Source organism: Oryctolagus cuniculus, chromosome 5 (assembly GCF_051225735.1).
Source record: "Oryctolagus cuniculus isolate XC-2025 breed Fujian yellow rabbit chromosome 5, ASM5122573v1, whole genome shotgun sequence".
In the NCBI taxonomy this organism is placed as follows: Eukaryota; Metazoa; Chordata; class Mammalia; order Lagomorpha; family Leporidae; genus Oryctolagus; species Oryctolagus cuniculus.
The window spans coordinates 54,502,728-54,513,214 of NC_142871.1; the positions used below are offsets into that span (position 1 = coordinate 54,502,728).

The window sequence follows — 10,487 nt, forward strand, 5'->3', positions numbered from 1 at the left end:
CCGGGAGCGACAACTTCTAGTTCTAGTTTGTCACTAGAGGTGAAACAAGTTCCCTTGAGTTTTTTGTTGTTGTTGTTGTGTGTGTGTTTTGCCTTATTTGTGAATAATTAATAAAGATTTAATCTCTGGCTGGCGCTGTGGTTCCCTTGCTAACCCTCTACCTGCAGCGCCGGTACCCCGGGGTTCTAGTCCCAGTTGGGCTGCCAGGTACTACTCCCGGTTACTCCTCTTCCAGTCCAGCTCTCTGCTGTGGCCCAGGAAGGCAGTGGAAAATGGCTCAAGTGCTTGGGTCCCTATACCCGCATGGGAGACCGGGAGGAAGCACCTGGCTCCTGGCTTCGGATCGGCGCAGTGGTGGCCATTAGGGGAGGAAATCAATGGAAGGAAGACCTTTCTCTCTCTCTCTCTCTCTGTTTATAACTCTCTCTCTCTGTCTCTCTCACTGTCTAACTCTGCCTGTCAAAATATATATTAATCTCCATTTATTTATTTATTTATTTATACGAAAGTCAGAGTTATACAGAGAGAGAAAGAGAAGTCCTGCATCTACTTATTCACTCCTCAGTTGGCCACGAAAGACATAGCTGTGCACATAAAGGATACCAGCACTGTAGGAGGTGGCTTTACCAGCTACACCACAGTGTTAGCCCCTAATCTCCATATTTTAATTTCAGATCTAAATGACTACAATATGGAAAGAGAAAAGACAGTCACAATCAATATCAATATTTTTAGAAAGTTGGTGAGGCCAAGACAACTTCAGCTGGCTGACAAGGTCACAGCAGAAGGTCTGTCTCAGCAAGGCATGAGAATGACAGCTGCGGTCCTTGTGGTGGTTTTAGGTTTGTTGGGAACTATACTCTGCCTAAGAAAGCCAGAGCTTCCTGCTAATGATTGCTGTATTCCTAATTTTAGGGAAGAGCACTTAGTCTCATAACCTCCAAAATGTCCATTGCTTTGTAGAATTTTAATCAAGCAGAATGTTAGTGTAGGAAAAAGGGTTAATGCTTTATGCAAGGTTGAGCTGTTTGTGGAAAAGAATTAAAAGGCAACACGCTCCCTGGTATATACCTCCCACCAAAAAAAAAAAAAAAGGCAAATGTTAATAATACTTTAATTCAATACATGCTACAGATACTACAATGGTTAGGAGGTCAAAACTGTAGAATAGATTTAAGTGAACTTTTGAATAAGTACAATAAAGAAATTAGAATTACAGAAAGAACTGCAAAGAGGGGATGCATTTTAAAAAGGGCCTGCTTTGAACTTGGGGCTCCTAGGAAAGATTAGATTAGGAAGGTAATACTCTAGCTTGTGGAGCCAATTTCTGCATAGCTCGACAGCACTCCAAACCTTGGCTTGTGTGGGAAGCCCATTATCTCGCACCTGTCTATGGTTGTAACCCATGCTCTGAATATGCCCTTGGAAATCAAAGAAGTTATAACTAGAAGAAAGTGAACAACAAACTTGTTATTGTAAGAAGAAAGAATCATTACGCAACATGATATAAAAATAAAGTCTGATGCTTGAGAGCCAGAGCCATGCCATCAGCCTTGCTGTGAGTGTGTCTCTCGTTTCTTCGAGCGTCGACACCTCTCACACCTTGGGGCCCCTGAACTAGCTGGAGATGGTATCCGAAGAAAGTGAAGCTTGCGAAAGATTTTTTTAAGGTTATAAATCTCTAGTGGTGCTTATACCAGCTGAATCCACAGAGCCAGGTTCAGGAATGACCGCATCACCTTCACTGTGACTCATCTCTTTTCTGCTAACATATTTGTGCAACATGCTGTAGTACTGGTCCTTCGGATTGAAAGTATGTAGTGATGAAATCTGCTGCCATTCTTTAATGCTTGGAGTGTGGATTTCCTTTGCATGCGAGCTCTCAAAGAAACATGTGACATTCTCTTTTGCCAATGCTGTTGCATGCTCTGTGGCTTGACTTTTAAGGATCTGCTGCTCCTGTTCCAAATAGATTTTCCAGAATTTCAGCTGCAGAAAACTAACTGGAGATAGGCATCGAGAGACTGCTGTCAAAAGCAGGAAGACGATGATAATAACTGCTATCATGATCCACCCATAAACCTTAAGAAGACAACAAAATGACAGTTAATCACTTTTCTTATAAGACATTTAAAATTCTTGGATAAAATTTGAACTACTCATCAGTTACATAAAAGCTATCATTTGGGGACAGGGACGTGGCACGGCAGGTTAAGCCACCACCTATAATGCCCACATCCCTTATGGGCGCCAGTTCATGTCCTGCTGCTCCACTTCCCATCCAGCTCCCTGCTAATGATACAGGAAAAGCAACAGAAGATGGTCCAAGAGTTTGGGCCCCTGCCACCCATGTGAGAGACCTGGATAGAGTTCCAGGCTCCTGGCGAGTGAACCAGCAGATAGAAGAGCGTGTGTGTGTGTGTGTGTGTGTCCCTTTCGCTGTGTAACTCAAATAAATAAATAAATCTTAAAAATGAAATAAATTTGCCCTTGACCTTAATCCCTTAAGATTAAGGAGTGGTGGTAACTCCCTAATCTCATAGGATGGCCATAGTCTTAAACCAAGTCACCAGGCTCAAAGAAAAGCCCATGTGTCACCCTCCCTTAGAACTCAAAACCTGTGGAATTTCTGCAAATCCAGTGAAAGGCGCCATCATTGCAAAGAACCGCTGAGCTCTATGGACCCAGACACTGGGCATTGGTGGCTTGGGGTTTGACAGACCCATCTTAACATAACAATTGCTCCCAGCTTTTCTCCTGCCTGAACACTTTTAGCTAGACTACGTGTAAGCACCATAAAATTGAAAAAACCATACAGGGCAGTTGGGAGACCTAAGAGGACACAGGAGGACGGAATAAGCCTCGCACGGGCTCAGGCACAGAGTAGGTGTGCAATTCACTTAAGGTGCCAGACACCGCCTGAATCCCTCTCCTCCTTTACATTGGTTTAATTTCAATATTCGCCTGTACGTTCATGACGAGCAGGGAGCCTTTCAAGATTTTCTTAGGGAGTCGCCAATTTCCCCGCCACGCGGTCCACCCCGCAGAAGCTCATCCACTCAGCACCACCCCACCGCGCCCTGCGCCCCCGGCCAACCTGAGACTCAGCCTTGAGATCCTTCAGGAGGTCCTGCACGCTGGACTCCTTGGCTTGGGAGCAAGGCACCAGCGGCAGCTGCTCCAGGCACTGAGAGGAGACATTGTGGCACAAGCGCCTTGCATGGAATTTGCTTCCGCTGGCCGCGCACTCATAGAAGGAGCCGCCCAGCAGCGCTACGGCCACCCAGGTGAGTGGCACGAAAGCTGCAGAGCCGGTGAGCTTCAAGAAATCCAGGATGCACCCTGAGGTGCATCTTATGGGTGTGCTGGAGTCGCAGCAGCCGGTCAGCTGGCGCCAAGTTCGTGCACTCAGCAAATAGCCTAGGAGGAAGAGCAGGAACGCTGGCACCAGCAGGAAGACCAAGCTATAGGTCAGGTTCCAGGCAGCAGTGCAGGGGCACTGGAACACCACCGTGGAGAAGAGGCGCTCGCCGCCCGCGGTCAGCAGGCTGGTGAGGCCATAGAGCAGCGAGGTGCGGTGCTTGATTTGCAGGTCCAGCAAAGGCTTAAACTTCTCCATGGGCCTCCTATTTCAAATGCTTGTCTCTTCACCTTCCTGCTGTCAAATGCTTTAGGTAGAGTGGGGTCTGAGACTTTCCACTCCGTTAGGAAACAGTTTTCTAAAACCAAAGAGGGCGTATCAAGCTATCAAAACTTTCGGTTTCTCATTTCAACCAACAAGCTTGAGCAAACAAACCCACACCTGCATCCCTGGACCGTTACCTCTCTTGTACCCCCCCCCCTTTCTGAAGACAGAGACATGGGTTACTTTTATCCCCAAACAAGGAACTCTTCCAGAAGATCAACCCCATTCCAGTGTTTTTTTGCCCCCATTCTGAGAACAAAGCAGGAAAATTTTCTTACCCTTCCTGACCCAAAGCAGCCACTTAAGTAAAATGGGTAAAACACCAGATTTTCCTTACTGAGGTCACCCTGCTTCCTCAGCCAACTGCCAAAAGACAACAAAAAAATTACAAAAACTGATCATGTACAGGAAACCTTACTCAAAAGAAATTTTTGAGCTAAATCACAATTGTAAAAGCCTACTCAAATTCTGGTACTTCCATGATGCTCTGTTCCCTTCTTGCCTCCTTCCTGGACAGAGCCACTTTCCTAGTGGACATCGCCCGTTCTCTTCTTTGCCTCATCTGGCCCCCTAAGGATATTAGAATGAATACATTGTGTTGATTCACTCATCAAAACAATGTGTGTGCATGTGTGTGTGTGTGTTGTGTGTGTGTGTGTGTTTCAAGTATGTCATAACACCATCAGTACCCAGAGGCATGTCAGATCCTTAGTTGAGGGCTACTTAGTTGTTCAAAGAGCACTAGTGGACCAGAAGACCTCAACCTGCACCTGCATCTAGCATGGTTCCTTTGCCTTTCCTTCCTCAAGGCTGCATTGCTTTGACGTACAGTGCGATTTCTGTGGCACAGAACCTTACTCTGTGTAGCTCCACAAAGTGAGTGAGGTGAGCTGTACTTGAAGAACATGAGCTTGGCAGTCAGGTGGATTGTGTCTGTGTGTGTGATTAATAAGGTATCCCTCTAAGACTAGAATGATAATAATGCTCACTTTTCAAGGTTCTCAATATTTGTGATTTGGGGGGTAACTATTAGAGGTTTCTATAAACATTGAGTCTTAGCTCTACCTGCAACGCACTGGCCATTAGGTCGAGTGCACTGGCCATTAGGTCGAGTGTACTGCCGTTCACTCTATCACCTCAGGGTTAGTGGATAGTTCTAGTGCTTGGCCTAGTGAAAATGCCAAGCCCTCCATTCCCAACTCTGTGTCTGAGAGGACAAGACATTGCTCAGAAGGTCAGTCTGAAGTGGGAACAGACTAATCTACCAATGGTGTGGTAAGGCCTGGGAGAAGTGCTTGGGCCCCTGCTATCCTCATGGGAGACCTGGAAGGAGCTCCTGGCTCCTTCTGCTTTTGCCCAGGTCTGGCTGTTGCAGTCTTCTGGGGATTGAACCAGCAAATGGAAAATCTCTCTGTCCCTCCCTCTCTCTTTTTAAAAATACATGAATTTATCTTTCATGTCAATATTGGATTTGAAAATCTGGAACATTTTATCATCTTAAAATGTCAAAAACAGCTTTATTGAGATAAATTCATGAATCATGCAAGTCATCTACATAAAATATACACTCCAATAGCTTCTCCTATGTTCACAAAGTTGTGCAACTGTCATCACAATCAATTTTAGATCATTTTCATTACATAAACAGAAATTTTCTAACCACCAGTGCTCATTCTTCATTTCTCTACTTCCCGCCCCTCAACTTCTTCCCTCCACCCAACTTCTCCATCTCCACCCCCACCCAACCCAAGTCCCCAGCAATCACTTGTTTACTTTCTGTCTCTATATATTTGGCTATTCTGGGAACACTTTTTAAAACTCCCTTTTATCTAAGTGTAATTGCATATCCTTTGATTAACACCCTTTTCCTGTGGTCTACTGCTACAAACTCATAACAGTTTAAAAAGGAAAAGGAAATCTTTTAATGTTTCACTATTCTCTTCCCATGGGAGGAGTAGGGAATTGGAACAGGTACCAGAAAGCACTTGCAGTCAGAGTTTATAGGGAACTGAAATGACTTCTCTTCTGTGTGCACGAGTTTCTTTGTGACTGACAGAGAACCAGGCTGGAGGACAGCACTGTCTTCTAGGAGGAACTAACCCTTGGGCATCCCCCAGCACTGCCTCAGTCTGGCTTTTGGCACTTCTTACTCCTCTTCTTACAGAACTCATTCTCTCCTTTGCAGAGAGTCATGATTGATTTAAAGTAGAAATAGCACCATCTCTGTCTCTACATTCTTCTCCTATGCTACATCTGCACCTTAGGAAGGTTTGCATAACTCATAATCCCCACCCCTTCCTGTTTCTTATTCCTGTGCATTACAGCAGCTCTCAGTGGTTTTAGGATATCCAGTGTCTGCATTGTTCTCCTTGTCTTCATGTATTGTTCCCATGCTAATTACTCTTTGCTTTTCTCAGGCACACACTCTTGCCATACTAGTTTTGTTTCACCTGCTCTAAAACAATGATCCCTTTCTTGCTTCAACATCTTCTCTGCACAGAAATCTTCCTTTACCTGGAATAGTCTGTGAGTTCCTTCTTATCCACTAAATTTCAGCTCAACTAGCACATCCTCAGAAAGGCCTTCTGTATTAATTTGAGCTCTCTTTTTTTTTCCTTTATGATATTTTAATTTATTTGAAAGACAGAGTTACAGAGAGAAGGAGAGGCAGAGAGAGAGAGAGAGAGAGAGATTGAAAAAGATTCCATCCAAATGGCCACAACAGCCAGACTTGTGCCAGTCTGAAGCCAGGAGCCAGGAGCTTTTTCCAGATATCCCAAGTGGATGCAGGGGCCCAAGGACTTGGGTCATCCTTTCTGCTTCCCCAGATGCATTAGTAGGGAGCTGGATTGGAAACAGAGCAGCTGGGTCCTGAACTGGTGCCCAAAGGGGATGCCAGTGCCACAGACCACAGCTTAACCCACTGTGCTGCAGCACTAGCCCCTAGTTGGGCTCTCTTGTGCTGCACCTACAATCCTCAAATCTTGTTGGCTTCATACAGTACAGTATTTCTTATTTCCAAAGCATAAGCTCCAAGGTAGCTGTCTTCCATGTGACTTTGAATATTTGCTATCTCCATCTCAATCCAAGATCTCCTCCATGAATACCACAGCCGAAAGAGTGTTGAAAAATCTCTCAATGGGCCTTAAATGCTTCAACCCCATCTGAGGTTCACCTTACTGCCAAGACTCAAGGAAGATGTAATCCTGCCCTTTGCCAGAAGTAGAGGATTTATTTCTAGTGTCTCTATGGCCATTCTCCTGCCTCATTCTTATTCCCTCACTCACTCACTTCCTTCCCAAAAGAAACAACTCTAAACTTCAAGTTGTCACAAGGACCTCACAACCCAGAATATCTGAACTGCTTCTGGTAGTCTCTTAGTCCACAATAATAGATCTATTCCCAACAGACAACATACAGTGGCAGAACTGGACCAGGACAACTACAGAAAGCACTCCCAAGAGGGAAAAATGGAAGGTAGCTGCACGCAAAGATTTTTGTGTCACAAATTATCCATGAGCAAAAGCCACAAAGGCCTTGACCCTAAAATAACAAAATGTTCCTTGATTCTCAGGACTCCACCCTCTGGAGGTTCTTCTGGTATCTTTTATGGCCATATACTAATAGGTGCATGTCCTGCTTGGGGATTGAGTGGTTTTCCAAGTACTTGTGCTGCCTATGTAATGTTGGGGGCCATGGTCTACTTGGGCTTAGGATCCCCAAATCCACTAAGCTTCTTATCTTTTTGATTCTAGGCAACTATATTTACCAATACTCATTGTTCTTTTCAACTCATTGTTCTTTTTTTGACAGGTAGAGTGGACAGTGAGAGAGAGAGACAGAGAGAAAGGTCTTCCTTTGCCATTGGTTCACCCTCCAATGGCTGCCGGGGCCTGCGCACTGTGGCCGGCACACCGCGCTGATCCGATGGCAGGAGCCAGGTACTTCTCCTGGTCTCCCATGGGGTGCAGGGCCCAAGCACTTGGGCCATCCTCACTGCACTCCCTGGCCACAGCAGAAAGCTGGCCTGGAAGAGGGGCAACTGGGACAGAATCCGGCGCCCCGACCGGGACAAGAACCCCATGTGCCGACGCCGCAAGGCGGAGGATTAGCCTAGTGAGCCGTGGCGCCGACTGCTTGGGCCATCTTCTAATATTTTCTCAGACAATTAACAGAGAGCTGGATTGGAATTCGAACATCCGGGACTCGAACCAGCACCCATGTGGGATGCCAGCACCCTAGGCAGAGGATTAACCTACAGCACCACAGTGCCAGCCCCAAGTACAAACTTTAATTTGATCTTTCCCTAGGTTGTTTTATTTTTCAAGCTGAAATTTTATTTAAAATGAAGAAATGGTTCTTGAAAATGCTGGTGAATAAACCAAAAGGATACATTGCTCTCTTCCTACAAGTTAGCCAGCATATCCAAGTACAGGACAACATACAGTACTTAATGCTGGTAGGTTTTCACAGTTTAGTGGTTTTTTTTTTTTTTAAGATTTATTTATTTACTTGAAAGTCAGAGTTACACACAGAGAGAAGGAGAGGCAGAGAGAAAGAGGTCTTCCATCTTCTGGTTCACTCCCAGTTGGCCGCAACAGCCAAAGCTGTGCCGATCCAAAACCAAGAGCCAGGAGCTTCTTGTGAGTCTTCCATGTGGGTGCAGGGGCCCAAAGACTTGGGCCATCTTTACTGCTTTCCTAGGCCACAGCAGAGAGCGGATCAGAAGTGGAGCAGCCAGGACTGGAACCAGAGCCCAAACGGGATGCCAGCACTGCAGGTGGTCACTTTACCTGCTGTGCCACAGCGCCAGCCCCCACAGTTTAGTGTTAAAAGATTATCGGCATATAGATTACGATGAGATTCTTAGTGTGTAATGTTTAATTCTGGGGTTGCACCTTTACTGAGTGTGAACAAGAGCTCCTGCTCCTTGGCCATAACCAAATCGTTTGGGCCCAAAGTTCTTTGCATAACAACCTTTATAGTAGATTTCACCTTCCTTCTCAGCCAGAGTTATTGATTCAAGACTCTTTCCGCATTTTCCACATTGGAAACAGGTTTTGTGCCAGGGCTTTCCAGCTCAAATTATCTTAGCAGCATACACAGAATCCCCAAATCTGCACCTTTATATTCCTGATTTGTTTTAGGTCTGTGCGAACGCTTTCTAGCTTGAGGCCAGTCTCTCACCACGGTCCATGCTGAACGTGCCTGCACCCTGGCCATAACCGTAGCCTTTGGACCCATACATGTTTCCCTGGCAGGATTTGCAGTAGATCTCTTTCTCATGAATTGCCACTGCTGTGCTAGCTAAACTTTTAATGCAAACAAAGCACGGGAAGTGGTAGCAGCGGAAGCTCCTCCCATTGCACTGCACTTCTTCTGCGTGGTACTAAGTCCTGCCACAGGCCCCACACTGTTCCCTCCTCCCAGACAGGCATTTGAGGTCAGAGATGCAAAGTCTCACTGCAAAGTCTCACCCCAGGAGGAGCAGGTGGACATTGTAGAAAAAAACCACGTAGGGAATCCAATTGCCTTCTAGGCTTTTTTGAATGGAGCTTAGCATTCAGGTCCTTTTCTCTCTGTGTTTGGAGTCTAAAGCCTGTCAGGATTTCCAATTTTCCAAGACCCCAATTTCTGAAATCTATTTCTTTTCATATTTTCTTACAAGCAATTATTTTATTGAGCACATAAGGTCTTGCCAAAACATATCAATAGCCAGCAATACACATTAGAAACATTGTTTTCTCCTAGTCTCCTTTTCTTCAAATAATCTTCCTTCTGAATTCATACAGAAGTCAGTTTTACTAACCACCACATAGTAAGAAATGTCATCTCTGGCCACCATGATCAATTTCCATGCTGTCTACCACTGGACTGCAAGCCCATGCACACACTTTAGATATTTGTTTGGCAACAGCCTGCTTCAAATACCTACTTTCTGGTCAGAAGTAGCCACAAGGCCACTAATTGAAAGGGAAAGAGGAACTATAGTGCTCTCCTGTCCCTTAGAAACAAAGAGAATGGGACAGGAAGCCTTCACACTTGCTATGACCAGTTTTTCAAAGTAGAAGTCACTCTCATCTTTTTTAGCCACATATTATTTCCTTATTACATGTGAAAGTTTAACACTCTTTTATTTACCAATTACTACCCCTATTTGTTTTCTTCATTTCCCCAGCTTGACTGTGATTCCCTTGAAGGCAAGGATCATGTCTGACTTAATCGCTCTTTAGGTTGCATGGGTTGTAGCACAGTGCTTAGGTTGTTGTAGATATTCACTAACTAATGAGTGAGTTGAGGAATGAATGAGTGAAAAGTAGACAGATTTTTCACTTCTGCTACTTCCAGATCAGTACCATGCCTGTCTCATTCTGCTCAGAACATGAGCCCTTCTGCAGAGGTCATGCCTGTCTGAGCACACTACACATCTCAGAGAAACGTACAACATCTTGAATGGCCACCCTGGTGACAGACAGTAGGTAGCCTATTCAGGGAAGGATAGGGCAATGCCAAGAAGAAGACAGTTCATGGAGTAGAATGCAGGTGCAGCTGAAGGGCCACGTGAACGCCCACTCCCACCCACTTTCAGCAAAATCACCAAGCCCCGTCAGGGTCGGTGGAGCTGCAGGGCTCGGCAGAGCAAGGGCCCTCCCACGATTTCCTTCTTCCCTTCTTGCCCAGCTCAGCTGCTTCTGTCTTGTTTGCTCAGCACGGTTGTCTTCCCCACAGTCTCCTCTCTTTCTCCTCCACTCCTGCCATGCCTACTACATACATAACTGAATTAGCTAAGGACAGCCATTTT

The 10,487-nt window shown here is 45.4% G+C and overlaps 1 protein-coding gene and 1 pseudogene across 1 annotated transcript; both read right to left on the minus strand.

The window, feature by feature from the left end:
- Positions 1-1,097: 1,097 nt before the first annotated feature.
- On the minus strand, positions 1,098-3,670 carry LOC138842984 (calcium homeostasis modulator protein 6). Its single transcript, XM_002714732.6, has 2 exons — positions 3,098-3,670; positions 1,098-2,082 (listed from the first exon to the last, which is right to left on the minus strand). Exons 1-2 carry the CDS (start codon positions 3,617-3,619, stop codon positions 1,672-1,674), a joined length of 933 nt encoding a protein of 310 aa, XP_002714778.2. The 5' UTR covers positions 3,620-3,670; the 3' UTR covers positions 1,098-1,671.
- Positions 3,671-8,225: 4,555 nt separating this feature from the next.
- Positions 8,226-8,971, minus strand: LOC100358170 (cysteine and glycine-rich protein 2 pseudogene; annotated as a pseudogene).
- Positions 8,972-10,487: the final 1,516 nt, after the last annotated feature.